The sequence below is a fragment of the Bufo bufo genome, chromosome 4 (genome assembly GCF_905171765.1).
Source record: "Bufo bufo chromosome 4, aBufBuf1.1, whole genome shotgun sequence".
In the NCBI taxonomy this organism is placed as follows: Eukaryota; Metazoa; Chordata; class Amphibia; order Anura; family Bufonidae; genus Bufo; species Bufo bufo.
The window spans coordinates 369,128,258-369,151,669 of record NC_053392.1 but is presented as its reverse complement, the minus strand read 5'-3'; the positions used below and the strand labels follow the sequence as shown (position 1 = coordinate 369,151,669).

Genomic DNA, 23,412 nt, shown 5'->3' with positions numbered 1-23,412 from the left:
AGGTATTTGATGCTGTATTCTACTGTATATAATAATGTCCATCCATATATCTGTTTCACGGTAGGGTTGGGCGGTGGATTGAGAATATGGCCCACCCTCTGCCGCATCCTGGCCCCAGACTTCAAGTCACACTGTGTGTGTTCTGAATTCTAGGGCCTCACACCCATCTACTACATTATCTGTAATCAGAGAGTTATCAATGTGTCATCTGTAGTGTTACATAGGACTGCAGGTGACATCCACTATGTTATCTGCAAAAAGGGGCATGTCCACAGGTAGGGGGTTGCAATACATGGCTTGCCCTGGGTGCTAGCAACCCATGCTACGCCACTGTGGACAGTATACAGCTACAAATGAATTTGGATAGATTGAAGGCTTGGGCAGAGAAGTGGCAGATAAGGTTTAACACTGATAAATCTAAGGTTATACATATGGGAAGGAATAATGCAAGTCACCCATACATACTAAATGGTAAAACACTCGGTAACACTGACATGGAAAAGGACCTAGGAATTTTAGTGAACAGCAAACTAAGCTGCAAAAAACTGTGTCAGGCAGCTGCTGAAAAGGCCAATAAGATAATGGGTTGCATCAAAAGGGGCATAGATGCCCGTGATGAGAACATAGTCCTACCACTTTACAAATCACTAGTCAGACCACACATGGAGTACTGTGTACAGTTCTGGTCTCCTGTGAACAAGGCAGACATAGCAGAGCTAGAGAGGGTTCAGAGGAGGGCAACTAAAGTAATAACTGGTATGGGTGGACTACAGTACCCTAAAGGTTATCAAAATAACAGTTATTTAGTTTGAAATAAAGATGACTGAGGGGCAATCTAATAACTGTGTATTAATACATCTGGGGTCATTACAGAGATTTCTCCCTTGATCTATTTATTGAGGAAAGAAGGTTTCTACAAAAACACATAAGAGGATGGTAATGGCGAACTCACTAAAAGAGTTCAAGAAGGGCCTGGATGTATTTCTGAAGTGTAATAAGTGATGAGCAGTATTAAAATGTATGGGCTTCGATGAGCCAAAGTCAGTTATACATGAAGTCGTATAAGACTTCATTGAATAACTTCGGTAGTTGATTTTTTTAAGTGGAAAACCACTTTAAAACTTGAAACTGAACTCGGCTTTGGTTCCGACTAGTACCTCAGAATCAAAGCCTAGTTCGGTTTAAAGTTTTAAAATGGTTTTCCACTTTAAAAATCAACTACTGAAGTTATTCAACGAAGTCTCGACCGACTTCGCGAATAACTGACTTCGGCTCATCGGAGCCCATACATTTTAATACTGTATGGAGACGAATCTCTATAAAGTATTAATCTGAAGTTTTGAATGAATCGACTTCGGATGTAGCATCTGAAGCTCGCTTCGCTCATAACTAGTAATAATATTACAAGTTATAGTTAGAGATTTCTGGAGAAAGGTCGTTGATCCATGGATTTATTCTGATTGCCTGATTGGAGTCGGGAAGGATTTTTCCCCTTTTTTGTATTTCTCTGGATCAACTTGCAGGATAACAGGCTGAACTGGAAGGACAGATTTCTTTTTTAGACTTACAAACCATGTTACATTTTCACTCATATATGGCTCACATATGGCTCCTGAATGAAGCCAAAATACCCCTAAGGCCTATGCTTTGCTATGTGTGTGGACCCTGTATGGCAGCTTATGAGTGTGTAGGGAATCTACATCCTGCTATATAGTTTTTCTTCAAAGCCCCACATTTTTACTAAAAGCAATGCAAAATTGTAGGCTCTTTACAGTCACACTACAAGTAGCGGTAGCATCTCATCTGCATCTGAGGCTTCGTTCTGGCCTTCCTTTGCAGATTCTTTCAAAACCAGCAAACAAAATAATGGTGCGCATGCAGGAGTTTTGTTTCCACTTAAAGAGCAGACTCCTGACTGGAAATCAAATGGACTCCAATGTAGCCGATAGGGTCTGTTCGGTGCTGCTTGGTTCACTTGTGTGCTGGGTCCAGTATTATTATTTTCATTGTTCAGTCACTCTAGCAGAACAATGGAAGTTGATAGAGCTTTGGTGAACTTAGGTTTCTGACCATTCAATGGACCCTTCTATCTCGCAATCAGTGGTGGTCACAGGTCACAGACACCACTAAAGACATATTTAAAACTTTTCTTTAAGACTGACCAGGCTTTTTTTTTAATCTTTCCAGATCCTCCTAAATATGTAAGCTTAGCAAAATATTCACGCCTATTTCAATAGGGAAATTGGGTTAAGCTGTCATTTATAGAAGGAGAAATCAGGAATGCTGAAATCTAACATGTTGGTCTTTCCCCCCTCATTTGCATATATATTTGTGTCCACCCTTAACTTTCCTTAAATTTTTTATTGTGCAATTATGCATTTTTCCCCCCAAAACAATTCATTTCCTGTTACACCATCTTAGGGAATGTTGATCCCAAAGGAAAACTAAGTAAATATCACTGTAAATTTTGGCTGCCCTTATACAGACTGGAACAGAATGGGCGTTGACACCATCAAATTTAATACATTGGTGTTTTCCAGATGCACAATAAGAGAAAGGTTAATGTTCTATATAAAATACTCTACTCTAAAATGTCAAGAGAAGAGGCACTCCTAGAAAGTCAATAAATGTGCTTCCTCCTGCCACCGTTACGTGCAGCGCCACCAGATCTTCTAGCCAGTGTTCCAACCAGGCACTTCTAGCCAATCAATAGTCAATTGGTCAATAGTGTAAGAAATTTCTTCTCTCCTGCTCCCCTCAGTTCTGATTTTACATTGAGGTACAAATTGAAAGCAAGATTCTCCACAAGCCTCATAATTTATCAGTGCGTTTTTTTTAATTCTAAAATACTAATTCTAATTAAGCATAATCTTACATGTAATCAATCAACCAAATAACCATCATGCTCATGATAATTATTATGCATATATCATATCTGTGTCTATTTACTTCTGAAACTAAAATGATAAAATCAATTAATATTTGATCAGCTATCCATTTGCCATTCACTTTCCAGTTTATTCCAAATATTTTCAGTGGAATATACTGTAGGTTGTGAAAAGTCTGGATAGCAGAAAAGGTTGCACTAAGGGAGTATTATATATTCTATTTGTCACCATCAGAGTTATATTTGCTTCAGGCTATCATCTATTTCTAACATCTAGAACAGATAATATAAAACAGCATCTAGTGAGTGCAAAATAGTTATATGTGAGGATCCTTGACAACTATAGCAGTATTTTACTCCTTAAAGATTTTCTTCCATGAGGAATTGTTTTTACATCACTGCCATGGAGTTCTGTGATTCTACAAATCTAGTAAAGCTCGGCTATTTAGTCAGTTAATTAATTTGCTATATAGTTAAGTTACAAAAAATATGCGGTTAAGAAGATTAAACATTGTGTGAGATGGCAGATGTGGGCAATATTTATGTCATGTTTGTATCGTGTGTTTTTGCCAAGCTTCTTTATTGCAGCATTAGTTTATCTTCCTTTGTACTCTTGCCCAGGAATTTGTTTCAGTTTCCACAGAATCAGCTCCTGTCCTGTGCATTATGTATATATACTAAAATGTAGACAGCCTTGTTCACACTGTGCCTGCATTGCACATTGTTATGGACAGTGAGTGCTGACCAACCAATTTGACTTTGTTCCACTCTTGAGGGAATTATCCTAGCAGAGCCACTAAGTCCAATGAAACCTTGCCACTATGTTCCATACACAGTTGGTCTCCTTAAGGAGAGCCAGTACCCCCCTAAGCTGCTCACTCAGCCAGCCAGAATCCTACTCTGTACTGATGAGGGCAAGCAACCTAAAACAGTTGTCTGGGATGGATATCTGGCTTGGCTATTTTCCATTTTTATGTCCCAAGGCTTGTTAAAAAGTTGTACTTTGACTCATAGGGAGCCATTTCCAAAGTGTAGTACTAGTGAGATGGTTCTCTTTCCCTGGGAGATACCTTTTTGAACATTATTTTCCCATGGAGCATTTCCACTAAGTCTCCAAATTCCGCTGGTCTCCTTAAGGAGAGTCTGTACCCCCTAAGCTACACCTCAATTTAAAAAAAAAACACCACCAGGAAAAAATATATGTTTCTGTCCTGCTTTTCAAAATTTACATAGACCTTTAGCTAACAACTGGAGTTGGCACTTTTTCTGCTAAAAAAATGACCAAAAACCACATGCAAATTATTTTTTTTAAAACACAAGTTGGTAAATTGGCAGAAAAAAAAATATGAACAAATCTAGCCAAATAGTAAATATATCTGCAAAAGTGCTCATCAGAAATATCTGCATATCTTGCAAAGCCTTTGAGTATTTATGTTCACAGAAGTTAAATTTGCACCAAATCAGTCAGCTAGATATTCCTTAATGCACAGTATAATGAGGATTTGCAATTAAAATAAATTGAGAGCATGCAGTTTAGGAAGAGTATTTTTGACAGCTAATAACCACTGCTGATTGTGCGTAATTAGTTTTATAACACATACCGGCTTGTATATCTGTGTATGCAAAATCAGCAAAGAGTAATTGGGCATACTCGTGTAGAACTGTAAGTATGTAAGACAGTCTGCAGTCAACCGTTACCTATTTGTACATTATCCGAGGACTACTGTGAAATGAATTTCTTTCTGCATAAAACATTAATGAGAACATTTTGTTTGCCAGTATTAATATAGACAATTACCTCCAGAGCAGTCATATTGTGTTTATTGATAGCTGAGAGATGGTTGGATTCTCTTATTTTCCCTCGGGCTTCTCGGAGCATGTCTAAGACATCCTCCAGTTTGTCTTGGAAGTGCCTTAACTTGTCCTTCACCTCAAGATTTAAGTCATTAGTTTTGTTATGAGGATCTTGAAATAGCTTCTTTACTCTATTGAGAAGACCTTCTGCTGCCCTGCAATGAAAATAGTAGCTAAAAAATGTGGAAGTGACAATAATAGACCAGTATCTCTTTTTCCAAAATCCATATACTATGTTAGCAAGCATCTTGATTTATTACACCTCGTATGATATTTCTAGCAGTTTTATGTACAAAAATATATTGCTTTATTCTAGTAAGAGTATTTGGATTATGTTGTGAGACTTTTTCGATACTGGGTGCTAACAAAATAAATACATTTTTTGCTGGCTTCATTCATTCTGCTATACTACATTGGCAGCTATAAATTATAGTTTTGATATCATTTCGAGATGGCCTTTAGACATAAATGCTTATCCAGGGTAGCAAAAAATACTTTTATATTCCTGTAGACATTAACACATTGTGAATGAGATGGAAATGTCTGATCTGTATCTACTTTTCCTAAACATGAAAATTCAAGATAAATTTATGAATCACTTCATAGTAAGTCTTCATGTAGATTTAGAAAGAATCTCTATTATCAGTTTAGGTGACATACATTCAGCTCTATGGAAGGTTGGGAAATGTTACATTTTCTTTTGGAGATTAATGATTTAGCACCATACCATACAACAGTAAGAGATAATGTCCAGGAGAAATCAAACCAACAATCTACCCTGGTTTTAATAAGGCTTTAACAAAATGGATTAACAAGTCTCTAAATGTCCAAGGAATAAGAAATCTCTAAAAGACCATCTACATTCATTAAAATTTTATAATTATTAAATAAAAAACCATGGAATGTACATCTACTCATACCTGTCACTATAATACATCTTAATACTCATCATCTAAACAGTCATCTCCATTTAGAATCCTCTAGAAGTAAGAAAACTGTCTCTCTAATGCCACTTCTATGTCACTTTAGCCAAATCAGAGTCTCTTTGAAAATAAAGCCAATCCATTTGCATATTGCTTCCCATGGACCCTAATGGCTACATCAAAGGCCTACAGCCATGGGCATAACTAAAATAGTGGCAGATGATATGCTGTGCTATGGGGTCCAGGGCAAGAGGGGGGCCAGTCTTAGTTGGGATCATCCCCTCTTCTACTGGGGGTGAAACCGTGGTCAGGACTCTACCCTCTAAAGAAACAACAGTTAGCAAATGAGGCAGTGGAAAAAATTACACAAGGGTGATTGAAAAGGGTTTAGGCAGAAACCCTCCTGTCCTTTGTCCCCCTGGCTTGATCCTTGCTATGGGGTCCTTACTTCTCTATGTACACCACTGCCTACACATCTTCTCTGCTCTATATTGATTAGGGGCAAGAATGCTAAAATGGTCGTTTACAGGTGAGTGTAGCTTTATTTTTTGAAAAGACTCTACATTGAATAAAATTTATAGTCATGTTTCAAAGCTTTTTAATGGGTAAGACATTGACTTACAGGGTACTGATGTACAGGTGACATTAGAGACTGTTTTATGCCTTCTAGAGGTGAACTCACTTTCAATATTGTACTTTTTCCCAGGGAACATTGCCTGTAATATTCCCTACACCGGCTGGTATCTCTGATAGAGTTGAGCGAACACCTAGATGTTCGGGTTCAGGGAGTTCGGCCGAACTTTAAAAAAAAGTTCTGGTTCGGGACCCAAACTTGATCCGAACTTGGACCCGAACCCCGTTGAAGTCAATGGGGACCCAAACTTCACTTTATTATTTTCCATTATAACATGGTTATAACGGAAAATAATAGTATTAGCTTTTTCAGATCTGAGTTTTCACGATCGTGAAAACTCAGATCCGACAGTATATTCTAACACAGAGGCGTTCCCATGGTGATGGGGACTCTTCAAGTTAGAATATACTAAGAACTGTGAACATAACTGCCCCCTGCTGCCTGGCAGCACCCGATCTCTTACAGGGGGCTGTGATCCGCACAATTAACCCCTTAGGTGCTGCACCTGAGGGGTTAATTGTGCGGATCACAGCCCCCTGTAAGAGATCGGGTGCTGCCAAGCAGCAGGGGCCAGACCCCCATCCCTCCCCAGTATTAAAATCATTGGTGGCCAGTGCGGCCCCCAACTCCCTCCCTCCCCAGTATTAAAATCATTGGTGGCCAGTGCGGCCCCCCCACCCCCACCCACCCCCTATTAAAATCATTGATGTCCAGTGCGGCCTCCCCTCTCCCCCCCTTACCCCTAATTAAAATCATTGGTGGCAGTGGCCACAGGTTAACAACAATTATTGGTGGCAGCGGAGCGGCAGTTCCGATCGGAGTCCCAGTTTAATCGCTGGGGCTCCGATCGGTTACCATGGCAGCCAGGACGCTACTGCAGTCCAGAATTCCATGGTTACTTAGCACTTTTAGCAGCATTATACTTATGTGCGCTGTCTGTGGCCGGCCGGGCGCTCCTCCTACTGGTAAGTGACAGGTCTGTGCTATAAGCAATGCGCCGCACAGACCTTTCACTTACCAGTAGTGTTGAGCGCGAATATTCGAATAGCGAATATTAATTGCGAATATCGCAACTTCGATAATTTGCAAATATTACGAATATACTGCTATATATTCGTTATATCGAATACTCGTCATTTTCTACATCTGAACAAATGATTCCTCCCTGCTTAAAATGCTTGTGGTCAATGAGTCATTGGCCCACAAGCAAGAAGCAGGGAGGAATCATGACTTTAGATGTTGAAAAAAGACGAATATTCTAAAAAACAAATATATAACACTATAGGATTATATTCGTTTTGACATTTTTTTGAATATTCGTCTTTTTTTCCCCCCAAACAGTACAGTTAAACCCCTTTGGCATACTCCTCCCCACAAGCGTCCCCGTCACGATGGGAACGCCTGGTGGTTAGAATATACCATCGGATCTGAGTTAGATCGTGAAAACTCAAATCCGATGGTATATTCTAACACAGAGGCATTCCCATGGTGATGGGGACGCTTGAAGTTAGAGTATACCAACAGGCGCATACATACTGGCCCCCTGCTGCCTGGCGGCACCTGACCTCTGACAGGGCACTGTGATCCACACAATTAACCCCTTAGGTGCCGCACCTGAGGGGTTAATTGTGCGGATCACAGCACCCTGTCAGAGGTCGGGTGCCGCCAGGCAGCAGTGCGCCCCCCACTATTAAAATCATTCATGGGCAGTGCGCCCTAACCCCCCCTCACCAGTATTACAATCATTGGTGGCAGTGCGCCCTCAATCCCCCTCCCTCCCCAGTATTAATCATTGCTGGCAGTGCGCCCTCAATCCCCCCTCCCTCCCCAGTATTAATCATTGCTGGCAGTGCGCCCTCAATCCCCCCTCCCTCCCCAGTATTAATCATTGCTGGCAGTGCGCCCTCAATCCACCCTCCCCCCCCTGTATTAATCAGTGCTGGCAGTGCGCCCTTCCCCCCCATCATTGGCGGCAGTTCCGATCGGAAACCCAGCAGTGTAATGCTGGGGCTCCAATCGGTTACCATGGCAACCAGGACGCTACTGAAGTCCTGGCTGCCATGGTCAGTTAGTCAGCATTGTACTTACCTGCGCTGGGGCCGCCGAGCGCTCCTTCTTCTCAAACTCACAGGTCTGTGTGGCGCATTGCTATAAGCATACGAATGATTAATACGGGGGGAGGGATTGTCAGCGCACTGAACAGCAATGATGTTTAATACGGAGGGGGGGATCCGCACTGGCCACCAATGATTGTAATACTGGTGAGGGGGGGGTTAGGGCGCACTGCCCATGAATGATTTTAATAGTGGGGGGGAGGGGGGGTCTGGCCCCTGCTGCTCGGCGGCACCCGACCTCTGACAGGGGGCTGTGATCCGCACAATTAACCCCTCAGGTGCGGCACCTGAGGGGTTAATTGTGCGGATCACAGCCCCCTTTAAGAGATCAGGTGCGGCCAGGCAGCAGGGGGCCGTTATGTCCACAGTTCTCAGTATATTCTAACTTGAAGCATCCCCATCACTATAGGAACTCCTCTGTGTTAGAATATACTGTCGGATCTGAGTTTTCACGAGTTTTCACGATCTAACTCAAATCCGATGGTATATTTTAACATAGAGGCGTTCCCATGGTGATGGGGATGCTTCAAGCTAAAATATACCATCGGCTTGGAGAAAACTCCAATCCGATGGTATATTAATATTACCCGAACACCGAATCCGAACCAAAACTTTTACTGAAATGTTCGGGTTCGGGTGACGAACACCGTAAAGTTCGGTACGAACCCAAACTTTACAGTTCGGGTTCGCTCAACCCTAATAGCCACACTTGAATGCATTGCTACCATATTAGTAATCCAAGAGATGCAAATACTAAAAAGTGGCTTGTGCATGAAGCCCAACTTACATTTTATAAGTACATGGGTGATATTTAACAACACTAAGTTTAATAATGGTTCCCAAAAAAACAATAAAAGGTTGCAGTGTGAAAGTTTTCCTAAGGTTATATTTTTTATACTCACTTTAGCTCATCTGCAGCTGCTTTTTCCTGGTTCTTGAACATTCTTCTCCTGAGCTCAGCCATCATCTTGTCAACATCCTTCTGTAGCTCTTGAAGACTTTTCTCCAATGTTTTGTTTTGTATACCTAGTGTTTCATTCAGCTTTACAGCTTTGTCATATATGTCTGCAGGAATTATAAAAGTTACATGATAGGAAATAAATTAATGCACCACAAGCTCTGAGACAGAAGAGCAGAACAAGTTCTGCATTGCTAATTTGCAAGCAACAGATTGAAAACTAATGCATTTTATTGTGCAGAACACATTGGTTCAGACAGCTGACCCAACGAGGAATGGCATCAAGAGGTCCATGATTTATTTATCAAATAATGCAATAATGCAATAGCTATGGTCACAATGTCACAATGGCACATGTTGTTGTACTGTATCATCTTTCAATAAACCAAAGAAAAATCTTGGTATATAACTCAATACTCAACTACACGTTAACATCTTCATCACTAATCCCAGGAAGATGGCCCTCAAAGAACTTAACTTTGCAAAAAAAAGTGCTGCATTGCATTTATAGTCATTTGTTATAACGCTAATATATGGTCAAGTATATAAATATGAAGCAATGACACTTAAAAGGGTTTTTCAAGTTATGTTTTTGTTCTTTTTTATGTTTCTAAATAATCAAATGTAAGGGGTTTACAATTCACTTCCTTCATCTGCAGTGGGTTCTTTCTTAAATTTCACTGAGGGTAACATGACTTGTGATGTCAGCTTCTCTCCCGACTCTGATGATGTTTTGTGCAGAAGCCTGAGGAGCAGGTCTGTGTCTGCGCACGAGACCTCACTGTGCTGGCCACACCCCTTGCACTGGGAGAGCTGCTCTAGTCTGCCCTGTGTCTCCCCTCCCACTGGATTATTCAGGAAAGATTAACCCCTTCTACCACCAGCAGCACATACTCATGGCTGGAGGCTTTGCTGATCAGCTGCAGGCAGTGAAGAGACACAGGATCTGACCTCCTCATCCTGTAGACACAAAGCTGACAGACTGGAGGAGTTCTGTAGAGCATTGCACAGGAACAGGTAGGGAGAAGATCCTGTGTATATCAGTAGTGTCATTGTACAGCTGGCAATTGTAGTCCTACACATACAACATGCTGCTGAGTATCCCAGCAGTCAGACATTTTACTCAGGGCAGACTTATATTCACTCCCTTTGCAGAGTAGGGGTAGAGGCACAAATATTTATAAGAAAAACCTCAGAGATTGTTGTTATTGAAGGTAAACAACGGGCCATAAAAGAACTAGGGAAATGAGGAAATAGATTTTTTTTGGGCGAAACCTTGCATAGCTTTTGTATATATTGCTGACATCAGATTTAAGGTGCTGTATATTTTTTTCATACAGTAACTCGGACAACCCCATTAAGGCCTCCATGCACATTAGTGTACTATAGACCAAACCAGCGGAGAACAGCGTGTTCAGCTGACGCACTAGCAGTGACATAGCTATGGGGGTCGCAGTGGTCGCAATTGCGACTGGGCCCCTAAGTCAAGGGGGCCTACGGGCAGTGTTCCCTCTAAGCTGCACGGGTCTGCGGCCGTGCAGCAATTATTTTGTCCCGCTCACATGTTTAATAAGTTTGCTCAGCGCTCACCCCGCTTCCAAAATGCCCACACACTTGCCCACACTAGTGATGGGTTCTTCCAAACTTCCTCCTTCTGTATGCGTAATTTTCTGATCGAAGAGGAGGAGCAGCAGTGCACAGAGAGAGGTAATGTGGAGGCGGCGTTGGCAGCGGTGGCGTCATCTTAGAAGCTAGACTTCTCCTGAGACTGAGAGCTGCCTGCTACATAAATATGCTGAGGACAGTCCTGGAGGGCATGCTGCTGCAGAACACAAGGGGTGAAACTGTGAAAGTACAACTGGCAGGACCACACCATCCAATCCCAGTAATTATCTATCACTGGGATGGTGTGTTCCTGCCAGTGGTTTTACCCCTTGCCTTGACAAGGGCCCTTGTGTTCTGCAGCAGCATACCCTCCATTTATATACAGCCTATACCTATGTACAGCCTATATCTATTTTCCAGAAGATTGCAAATTAGCAAATGTTGTGCCCATTCACAAGAAAGGTAGTAGGGAGGAATCGGGCAACTATAGGCCAGTAAGCCTGACATCAATAGTGGGGAAATTAATGGAAACCATACTTAAGGAGAGGATTGTGGAACATCTAATATCCCATGTATTGAAAGATGAAAAACAGCATGGGTTTACTTCAGGGAGATCATGTCAAACTAATCTTATTGATTTTTTTGATTGGGTGACTAAAATAATAGATGGTGGAGGTGCAGTAGACATCGCTTATCTAGACTTTAGTAAGGCTTTTGATACTGTCCCACATAGAAGGCTTATCAATAAATTGCAGTCTTTGGGCTTAGACTCCCATATTGTTGAATGGATTAGGTAGTGGCTGAGGGACAGACAACAGAGGGTTGTAGTCAATGGAGTATATTCAGACCATGGTCTTGTTACCAGTGGGGTACCTCAGGGATCTGTTATGGGACCCATATTGTTTAATATCTTTATCAGCGAAATTGCAGAAGGCCTCGATGGTAAGGTGTGTCTTTTTGCTGATGACACAAAGATTTGTAACAGGGTTGATGTTCCTGGAGGGATACACCAAATGGAAAAGGATTTAGGAAAACTAGAGGAATGGTCAAAAATCTGGCAACTAAAATTTAATGTTGATAAGTGCAAGATAATGCACCTGGGGCGTAAAAACCCAAGAGCAGAATATAAAATTAGTGATACAGTCCTAACCTCAGTATCTGAGGAAAAGGGATTTAGGGGTCATTATTTCAGAAGACTTAAAGGTAGGCAGACAATGTCATAGAGCAGCAGGAAATGCTAGCAGAATGCTTTGGTGTATAGGGAGAGGCATTACCAGTAGAAAGAGGGAGGTGCTCATGCCGCTCTACAGAGCACTAGTGAGACCTCATTTGGAGTATTGTGCGCAGTACTGGAGACCATATCTCCAGAAGGATATTGATACTTTGGAGAGAGTTCAGAGAAGAACTTGCAGGATAAGACTTACCAGGAAAGATTAAAGGACCTTAACATGTATAGCTTGGAAGAAAGACGAGACAGAGGGGATATGATAGAAACTTTTAAATACATAAAGGAAATCAACAAGGTAAAAGAGGAGAGAATATTTCCCTGCACCAGAGGCTCCACCAACACCACGACCGCGTCCCTTATTAGATGTTTGCCTCATAGTTAGCGTTCACAAAGCAAAGTAAAAAGTGGTTAAGTCTGTTAAAAATAATTAACCGCCAATAAAAACCCTGATGTAGGGTATTGCACTAAAAAAAAAAATTTAAACTCTATATGACAGCGGTATTTGTGGCCTAAATTTCCCAGTAACTTATGCACGTATAATCCCAGATGTGCAGTATATTAGAGGGTTTTTTCACCCTAGTAATCAAAAAGATGTATTTGTGGCCTAAATGTGACACTCACTTATGCACGTCTAATCCCAGATGTGCAGTATATTAGAGGGTTTTTTCACCCCAGTAGCCAAAAAGACGTATTTCTGGCCAAAATGTGACAGTCACATATGCACGTCTAATCCCAGATGTGCTGTATATTAGAGGGGTTTTTCACCCCAGTAAGCAAAAAGATGTATTTCTGGCCAAAATGTGACACTCACTTATGCACGTCTAATCCCAGATGTGCAGTATATTAGAGGGTTTTTTCACCCCAGTAAGCGAAATAATGTATTTCTGGCCAAAATGTGACAGTCACTAATGCCCGTCTAATCCCAGATGTGCAGTATGTTAGAGGGTTTTTTCACCCCAGTAAGCACAAAGATGTATTTCTGACCTAAATGTGACACTCACTTATGCACGTCTAATACCAGATGTGCAGTATATTAGAGGGTTTTTTCACCCCAGTAAGCAAAAAGCTGTATTTCTGGCCTAAATGTGACACTCACTTATGCACGTCTAATCCCAGATATGCAGTATATTAGAGGGCTTTTTCACCCCAGTAAGCACAAAGCCGTATTTCTGGTCTAAATGTGACAGTCACTCATGCACGTCTAATCCCAGATGTGCAGTATATTAGAGGGTTTTTTCACCCCAGTAAGCAAAAAGCTGTATTTCTGGCCTAAATGTGACACTCACTTATGCACGTCTAATCCTAGATGTGCAGTATATGAAAAAAAGGTTTTTTTTTAACCCCAGTAAGCAAAAGCTGTATTTCTGGACTTGCAGACATGCAGATAGCCTGCACTATCGTTGCATAAAATGGCTGCCGATTATGTATTGATATTGACAAACTGAAGTAAAAAAAAAGTTCGTTTTCAGCAGTAGTTGGCTCAGGGCAGGCTTAAAGAAATTGTACACTGCACCCACAAAACACATTTGCTGTAGATCGCTGAGTAAAAAAAGCAGTTCTTGATAAGATTTCTCCCTGATCTCTCCCTCACAGCAGCTGCAGCCTCTCCCTACACTAATCCGAGCAGAGTGACGGGCGGCGCTACGTGACTCCAGCTTAAATAGAGGCTGGGTCACATGCTGCAGTTGGCCAATCACAGCCATGCCAATAGTAGGCATGGCTGTGATGGCCTCTTGGGGCAAGTAGTATGACGCTTGTTGATTGGCTGCTGTGCAGCCTTTCAAAAAGCGCCAAGAAAGCGCCGAACACCGAACCCAAACTTTTATGTAAATTATCGGGTTCGGGTCCGGGTGCCGAAAAATCTAAAGTTCGGTACGAACCCGAACTTTACAGTTCGGGTTTGCTCAACTCTAGTTATATTCTCAAGCATGGTGTAACCTTTTCTGTACAGTATACATTATAATCCCTGTACCATGCCGTACAATATACATTATAAACCCTGCACCATGCTATACAATATACATTATAATCCATACACCATGCCGTTTAATATACAGTATAACACCTATACTGTGGGGTTATGTTGTATATTGTACAGCATGGTGTAGGGATTATAATGTATATTACACAACATGGTGTAGGGGTTATACTGTATATTGTATTGCATGGTGTATAAACTATTCTATATATTGTACGTCATGGTGCAGGGATTATAATGTATTCTGTACAGCATGGTGTAGGGATTATACTGTATATTACACAGCATAGTGTAGGTACTATACTATATATTAAACAGAATGGTGCAGGGATTTTACTGTATTGTACAGGATGGTGCAGGGGTTACACTGTGACAATTATCTTAGGTTTTCCTATCACCCACCTTTGATGGTGCTATGCCCAGCTCTGAGCCGACCCTGCTCAGCAGCAGCCAAGCCTTAGAGGGAACACTGCCCACGGGGCCCCCCAGGAGAGACTGAGTAAAAGCCCTGAGCGATTTACAATACCTGCGGGCGGCGCCGGCAGCTAAGTAAGTTCACATAGGGTGGGGGAGGAGGCAGAGCATGTGTGCGTGCAGGCGCAGCCAGTAGAGGGAGTGGTCCCGCTCCCGTCTGGCAAAGTTATATGGGCCGGACGTGGAGGAGGTGAAGCTGCGTGGTGGGCATGGAGGGCATGCAGGGGTCTGGTGGTGTTAGGAAAGGGTATTCAGGGTAGGGGGTGCCCAAACTGAACTCTTGCACCAGGGCCATGAGCCTATAGCTACGCCCCTGCGCTCTTACAGTATATGTATGGAGAGTTCCTGACTTACTTTTGACAAATGATTTCAGGGACATAAAGATTGGTCAAAATTAATGTTTTAGCTTGATCCTTTGTTCTTCTGGGAGATAAGCTGCTGCCAGAGATGTCTGGCAGCGGCTTTCTCTGCTCTTCCCATAGAATGCACATACATATTTGGCTAACTCAATGTGTATATGTATGGAGGAGTTGTTATCAGGTAATCAGGAGAGATTGCTGTCGGCCAACAAACATTTTACCGACAGCTATTGAGTGTGTATGCCCAACTTTTGGTCAAGTCCTCTACACAGTACACAGCCATTCAGTGTTCCTATGACTGTATGTATGGTGCCTTCATAAAGCACTATATTGCACAATATTCAGCCTTAGGGCTCATGCACACGAATGCATTTTCTGTCCGTGTGCAATCAGTTTTTTTGCAGACCGTATACGGAGCTATTCATTTCAATGGGCCCACAAAAAAAACAGAAGGTACTCCGTTAGCATTCCGTTTCCGTATGTCCATATTTCCGTTCCGCAAAAAAATAGAACATGTCCTATTATTGTCCGCATTATGGACAAGGATAGGACTGTTCTATTAGGGTTCAGCTGTTCCGTTCCGCAAAATATGGAATGCACACGAACGTCATCCGTATTTTTCGCGGATACATTTTTTTGCGGACTGCAAATCACATACGGTCGTGTGCATGAGGCCTTAGAAGCAATAGCCCATTATTTCTTTCTGATGGATCCATTCCGAATCTAATATATAAAGCTTAGTGTATGTATGCTTGTCCGCTAAAAGAATCCGAACTGCCGCATTTACAATCACGAAATTTGGCACACAGGTTCATCAGGTGTCCGGGGAGGATTTAGACCAGGTCTCAGCTCTCTAGCACGGTACGTTCCTGAGATATTCCACAAAAATGCATTAGCCAATAGAAGCCTGGTCACATGACCCTTATCAGCCAATAGAAGCTCGCAGGCCCTTAGTCTCCACATACACACAGTTTTACACCAGGTTTCCATAACAACCCAGACATTTTTTTTCACTGCTGTAGGTCAGCTTTAAAGGGGCAGGGCACTGTGGATGACACTGTTAAGGAGCGGAGTGCTGTGGAGGTCACAGTTCAGGGGGCAGGTAGGGTGGCCATTCAGCCCACCCTCAAAAGATGGACTTAAAAACCACGCCCCCAGGTCCCACTAAGCCACCCCCAACTCGGTTAGGCCACTACCATTTCACAGCCAACAGGGATTGAAAAAATGAAGGTAAAAATTATCTTCTAGACCAACCTATAAGAAAAACTCTAATAAGGTGTATAAAATACACTGGGGTCTAGTATAATATACTGAAACCAACAAGAGAAAAAAGACCAATAACCCCTAAGACCTCCTGACGAAGCCTTTCGTGACGAAACGTGCGTTGAGATGCAGCCCCGGTCATACATCTTGTGTTTCCGCATATCATGGGTAATTTATGTTTTGCTTTATACATGTCTAGTGTGTTACCTTAGTGTTATAGCTTGCACATACCACTCTTGTTTCACCCGTACTTTAGTTATTATGTGATCTGGCTGCATGTATTTTACGTGATGGCCACAATAGTTACTAGTGGTGGGCAAGTCTGTTATGTGTGACCTTATTGATCCTTTACATGTCTGCAATACATATGCTTATATGTTACTCTGGGCGAATTTACAGTTCTCCCATCAATATGCGGTTCTACACTCAGTGTTTTATGACACCTTTTCCTTGTTAGTCTGGTATATGTGAGGGTGGTCCCGCTACACGGGGCGTACCATCCCCCTTTATCTTGTGCCTTCGTGTTATTGTATATTTATTATTTTTTCACCCTAATAAACTACATATATTTTATATGAGTGTTCTCTCATTCTTCAATGGGGTTATTGGTCTCTTTTCTCTTGTTGGTTTCAAAAATTATCTTCTGTCAGCTGCAGGGTGGGAGGGAGGGTGACTTTCTCCCTGCAGCTCATGCTCAGACAGCATTGTGCTGCTGTCTGAGAGTGAGCTGTTCAAAAGGTCTTCCCTGTGCCCGTCTAGGCCCTGCACCGGACAGAGGAAAGGGAGTCTGAATTTGGACCTCTGGCCACCCTAGGGGCTGGCTGCTATGGAGTTCACAGTTAAGGGGGCGGTCCGCTATGGAGGTGATGTGGTGTTGTGGAAATCACTGTTAAGGAGATGGGGTACTGTGGAGGTCACCAATAAAGGGGCGGCTGCTGTGGAGGTCACTGTTTAGAGGGAGGGATGCTGATGAGGTCATTGTTAAGGGGGCAGAATGCTGTGGAGGTCACTGTTAAGAGGGCCGGAAATGGTAGCAGTCACAGTTAAGGGGATGGTCCACTATGGAGGTCAGTGTTAAGGGATGGGGTGCTGTAGAGGTCACTGTTAAGGGGCCTGGGTGTTGTGAAGGCCACATTTTAAGGGATTGGAGCTCTGTGGAAGTCACTGTTAAGGAGGCGGGTTATTGTGGAAATCATTGTTAAAGGGGCGGGGTACTGTAGATGTCACTGTGATAGTGGCGATATCTTTGAACGAAACACACAAACATTAAATGAAATAGATTAAATATACCCGTGCAAAGCCGGGTCCTAATCCAAAATAAAAACCAAATCACTGTATGACTCCACATGAAATGCAGTATGGCTCCAAATACTTCTATGGGTACTATATGATGGTACCGTGGTCTTGTGCATCAGTCTCCAAATGTACCCTTGTGGCCATAGGCACAGTGGGGCAAAAAGTCACAATACTTACATAAAAAAAATAATAATTTTTAGTTTAATATATATAATATCACTTGATCAAAACCAAGGGAATGAGTAAAAAAAAAGGCTTCTGAGTTGTACATTTTCTGCCATTTTTCTTCTTATGACGTGCCATTATTAATAAATCTCTCTCACTTTGATTAGAATATATTGGCAATAGTATGGATGACATTTGAAGGTTCCAAGCCAACATAACTTACAGAAAAAAGTCTTACAAGATATATAACTTTCTGGCTCTTTTTCTTTGCAGAGGCCAAATAAAGAACATGTGCATACTCCATAGAGGAACACGGCTTCCTACTAAGCTTATTAGTAAACTATAAATAAGGCCCCTTTCACACGGACGAGTATTCCGCGCGGGTGCAATGCGTGATGTGAACGCATTGCACCCGCACTGAATCCTGACCCATTCATTTCTATGAGGCTGTGCACACGAGTGGTGATTTTCACGCATCACTTGTGCATTGCGTGAAAATCGCAGCATGCTCTATATTGTGTGTTTTCCAAGCAACGCAGGCCCCATAGAAGTGAATGGGGCTGCGTGAAAATCGCAAAGCATCCGCAAGCAAGTGCGGATGCGGTGCGATTTTCACGCACGGTTGCTAGGAGACGATCGGGATGGAGACCCGATCATTATTATTTTCCCTTATAACATGGTTATAAGGGAAAATAATAGCATTCTGAATACAGAATGCATAGTACAATAGCGCTGGAGGGGTTAATAAAAAATAAAAAATAATTTAACTCACCTTAATCCACTTGATCGCGCAGCCGGCATCTCTTCTGTCTTCTTCTTTGCTGTGTGCAGGAAAAGGACCTGTGGTGACGTCACTCCGGTCATCACATGATCCATCACCATGGTAAAAGATCATGTGATGGATCATGTGATGACCGGAGTGACGTCACCACAGGTCCTTTTCCTGCACACAGCAAAGAAGACAGAAGAGAAGCCGGGCTGCGTGATCAAGTGGATTAAGGTGAGTTAAAAATTTTTTTATTTTTCTTTAACCCCTCCAGCGCTATTGTACTATGCATTCTGTATTAGGAATGCTATTATTTTCCCTTATAACCATGTTATAAGGGAAAATAATACAATCTACAGAACACTGATCCCAAGCCCGAACTTCTGTGATGAAGTTCGGGTTTGGGTACCAAACATGCCGATTTTTCTCACGCGCGTGCAAAACTCATTACAATGTTTTGCACTAGCGTTGAAGAATTGCGCATGTTCCCGCAATGCACCCGCACCTTTTCCCGCAACGCCAGTGTGAAAGAGGCCTAATGTTGTTATTTAATTGGATCACATAACTCTACCAAGAAGTAGATTTTTTTTTTTTGCATGCCAGTGCCAGAACATCCGTAATCAAGCAATAATTAAAAATTAGGCCCTTGATGATACACAGATGGGGGATTATTTCACAGGTTATACTTTCCAATTGCTGTTGTAATACAATCTGGTTATATATTTTGTCAGAGCGATCAGCTGAAGACAGTGAATCCCTATAATGTATGCTTCACAAACCTCCTAACAGAGATAAAGTGCAAAGTGCAAAAGAAAACACAATGCCCTCATATTACTGACAATAGATTCCCATAAACCTACCCATGAAGTAAGGAGGAGATAATTCCTCAGAAGAGCCATACACCCCAACGCACCCCCGGAAGAAGGCAGACGCCGAAATGTGCGTTGGGGTGTATGTCATGGTGTACCCCCCGGGCAGTTTCTCCATGGGGATCGTTGCAGTGGAAAGATGGTTTGAAGAATCAGGCCAGAAGTAAGCGTGCAAAAGTATCTCTTTGCTTAGTGTAAAAGTGCTACATCCTGCAGTATAAGGTACAAAGTGCAGTTTCTGGCACCAGATGAGAAGGAATGGGGGCTGGTTGGATGACAAATGAATGCCACTTGCAGGCCCTTGTGGATATAGGTGTCCACTGTGATACAGGCTAATGTTAGTCTGGCCTAGTGGTTTTACTAGGTGATGGGTGTCTGAGCTGTAGCAGTGTCTGTAAAGCTGTAATTACGCTGATCACTCAATGTGCTGTCTTGGCACACTAATGCTTTTTGGATGCTGTGTTTTGATTTCTGATGATCTCTCTGGAGTTGTAGTCTCAGAATTAGACGTGTTTCCTAAGAGTAGGAGCTCTGACATACTGTATGCTTTCTCTCCCTTGACTCTCTGGACTGGAACTCCCTCTCCTGGCTGGAATTAGGATCAGCCCACTCCTACCAAGAGGGGAGGAACATGGTAGTTAGCCCTGTTACTACTAACCATTCCCAATCATTACCTCCTCTGCTGGAATGAACGGCCAATACGAACATAACAATACATTTTAAATATTTGCAGATACCCCCAGGTCTCTGGTACTGCATGATCTGGCCCCCAGATGCCAGATTAAGGCCCCATGCACACGACCATATGTATCTTGTGGTCCAACGATCCACAAAATACTGTTACCGGCTGCGTGTATCCCGCAATTTGTGCATGAACAATTGTAAAAATGCCTATTCTTGTCTGCAAAATGGGCAAGAATAGGACATGTTCTATATTTTTTTCGGGATGCACATGGTGTGCTGTCTGCATATGTTACAACCCTATTGAAATTAATGGGTCCACATCCGATGCTCAAAAAATGTTGATCAGATGTGGAAAAAAACGCGGCTGTGTGCATGAGGCCTAAAGGCATTTTAAAGGAACTTATATGTTCACTCATACAATATTAATATCAATATGGACTTCTTCAGCCGGAGGATTTTTTTTAAAGTGTTCTAGGGCTGCAGGAACTATACTTAGTTGCCAGATTAATATAAAAGCAAAATTCATATCATGTTTGTGGAACTTTGCTGGCAAGCACAGCAGTAAAACCTAACATACAGCTCCTTGAAAAAGTATTTATACCCCTTGAATATTCACAATTCTTTCATGTTACACCCACGAACTTAAATGTATTTTATTGAGATTTTCTGTGATCGACCAACACAAAGTAACAAGTATGTGTGTAGCAAGGGGGCTGAATACAAATGCATGCCACACTTTCCAGATTTTTATTTATTAAAAACCATGTATTTTCTTTTCACTTCACACATACTGTACATACTTGCTACTTTGTGTTGGTCACATAAAATCTCAATGAAATACATTTGTTTGTGGGTGTAATATGAATGTGAAAAAGTTGAAGGAATATGAATACTTTTTCAAGGTGCAGTATTTGTATATACCTACACAGTAATGACAAAAAGGGTTGACAAAAAGGTTTCCTTTTAGAATGTGTTTCACTGGTAAATACAATTTTTTCACTATATAAAAATGTGTAGCCTGCTACAATTTACAATAGATCTGCACAGAGAAAGAAACATACTGCACAGTATATATTTTTTCTTGTAATGGAAGTCAATGTAAAAAATGCAGTATGCAACTATGCAAGGGATACGATCAAGGGCATACACAAATTTTGCCCCATGGCAAAATTTATAATGCCACTTTGGAACTTTAGGTCAGTTACTGAGGCATAGTTGAACCTGGCATTGTTTTCTGTCACTTTTCTAAAGCTTTCTTCATAAATAGGGGAGAGAGGAACTTGTAAGTCAGTTTTGCTTGAGCCTGCATTGCCATTATTTGCATGAAATTTATCAAAATCAAAACTGTTGTTTGATAATTTAGGTGCATCTTTAACTACAGCCTAGAGATATTACTCTAGTTTTTATGTCTCCCCCCTCCCCTACCCCCATTGGCGTTACTTAACTTGTGACATTGTGAGATTTTTTTATTTCTTAAATCTGGCCTATATTTCATTAACATAGCGAACTATGTCCTCTCAAAACTGGAGTGAGTGGGGTAAAAGTTGCAAATGTTTGTACAAGTAAGCTCTGATAAGTTTGAAAAGATCTCTTTTGCAACTTTTTTTTTTTTTTTTTATTGTAACCCCTAGAGCATGCTGCATTAGCCAAAAAAGGCATAAAAAATGAAGATACATTATTCAAACATGCAGTGCATATGTAAAAAATGTCTATTGAATTAAAGATAACATCTATCCATAGTTGTTTATGAAACAAATATAACATTGGAAAAAATACTCTCAAAAATGTGCTTTTAATAAATGCATTGAACCGCTGTTACAGTGGAGACAGTTAAACATCTGTTCAATACAGCTGCACATGTCGGTTTTAATTCTAAGCCTTTTATTTGTGAATGTATTTCTGCTGGTTTCATAGCATATGCTATAAAACCACCAATAGTCTTATTATCCTCCTGTAAGCATCATCCATATCCCATTGTAAATGAAAAAGGTCTAGCTATCTGAGCCACCAATAGGGGGAGCTTCATATCTATGAATTTATACATCTCCAAAAGAACTTAATATGAGCTGTATAAATCTCTATGCAGTAAGCTTCCCCTAGCGGCAGCTGCCGGAAATTCATTTCACTTTTTTTGGGAACGGGAAGCAGTGAAAGCAGCTCAGTGCACCCCTTCCCCTACAGGAGCTGTAGAGGTCATGTGGGCTTCCTCCATGGAAGATATGCCACTAGATATCATTGCAAATGTTCAGCTGCACTGAAACATAAATGCAGAGGCCAAACCAGCTGCCTACCACAGGTGGATGACACATCATAATTCGGTTTCCTTGACAGACTACATGATTCTGATGGATCTACAAGGCAAACAGTATTGGAATCAGCTATCAAACTGGTGTGATGTCAAACTGACTTAGGTGCCCATATCAACCAATCAGATTCCACCTTACATTTTCCAAAGGAGCTGTCCAAAATGAAAGATAGATGTAATGACCGACGACACGCACAGGGAGGAAAACAGGGAAAGCCCTGCCCAAGAGAGAGGAAAAGGTGGTGACCCCTAACTCACCTTGCGGCTGGCACCTGACTGCCCTGACGTCCCTAGACGGGTTCCTCACCCGTGCGGCGATCGCGTGCCTAAACCCTGGCTTTCCCTAATATGAGCCCTGGATAGTGAACAGGCCGGTGGGATCGCTAGTCCACACCACTATCACTAAGAGGGAAACACCAGGGAGAGGACAGACAAAACATACAAACACATACACCCAGGTGGGCGACCACAATAAACCAAAAAGGTCCAACAGGGATCTGGAGGGTAGCGTACTGGACCAACTACCAGCGAACGCAGCAACACAGCTCCAGAAGGTCAGAATAGATGTCCAGGCAGGAAGCTCTATCTCTGGCAACCAGAGAAGTGTGAGAGAGAAATATAAGGAGGTCTGGGAGTGCTGGACAAGGAACAGCTGAGGAGAAGGAGCTACGGATCCCTGAGTGAGCCAAAAGGGTTTGCTAAGCAAACCCAGAAAGCTACCATAAGGAAAACAGCCCTATCTTAAATAGAGCGTGCAGCCAACCGCTGCGACTTCCTGACCCCGGGTATAACGGAGTCAGGCGTGGTCCTCGACACCCTCGTGACAATAGAATCTGATTGGTTGCTACAGGCAACTATGCCAGTTCTACTTTACACCAGTTTGATAAATGACCCATTACGAATATATAACTCCATACATCTTTGCATGTTATTATAGAAGAATTTCCTCTGTAAAAAAGGGCAATTCTGATAACATTTTAAGGAATTGTTGTTTTTGTACTCACTGCCTCTAAAAAGTACAATGTTTTCTATTGCACATGGACAAAATTG

At 42.0% G+C, this 23,412-nt stretch overlaps 1 protein-coding gene across 2 annotated transcripts in view; it reads right to left on the bottom strand.

Moving 5' to 3' along the window:
• LAMA2 (laminin subunit alpha 2) overlaps positions 1 to 23,412 on the bottom strand; it is a 1,085,231-nt gene that overhangs the window by 187,752 nt on the left and 874,067 nt on the right. For both annotated transcript variants that reach the window (XM_040429125.1, XM_040429126.1), the window contains exons 36-37: positions 9,315 to 9,477; positions 4,686 to 4,896 (exon numbers count right to left, since the gene is read on the bottom strand). In XM_040429125.1, coding sequence (XP_040285059.1) covers positions 4,686 to 4,896; positions 9,315 to 9,477 — 374 coding nt within the window. The remainder of the gene's footprint in view (positions 1 to 4,685; positions 4,897 to 9,314; positions 9,478 to 23,412) is intronic.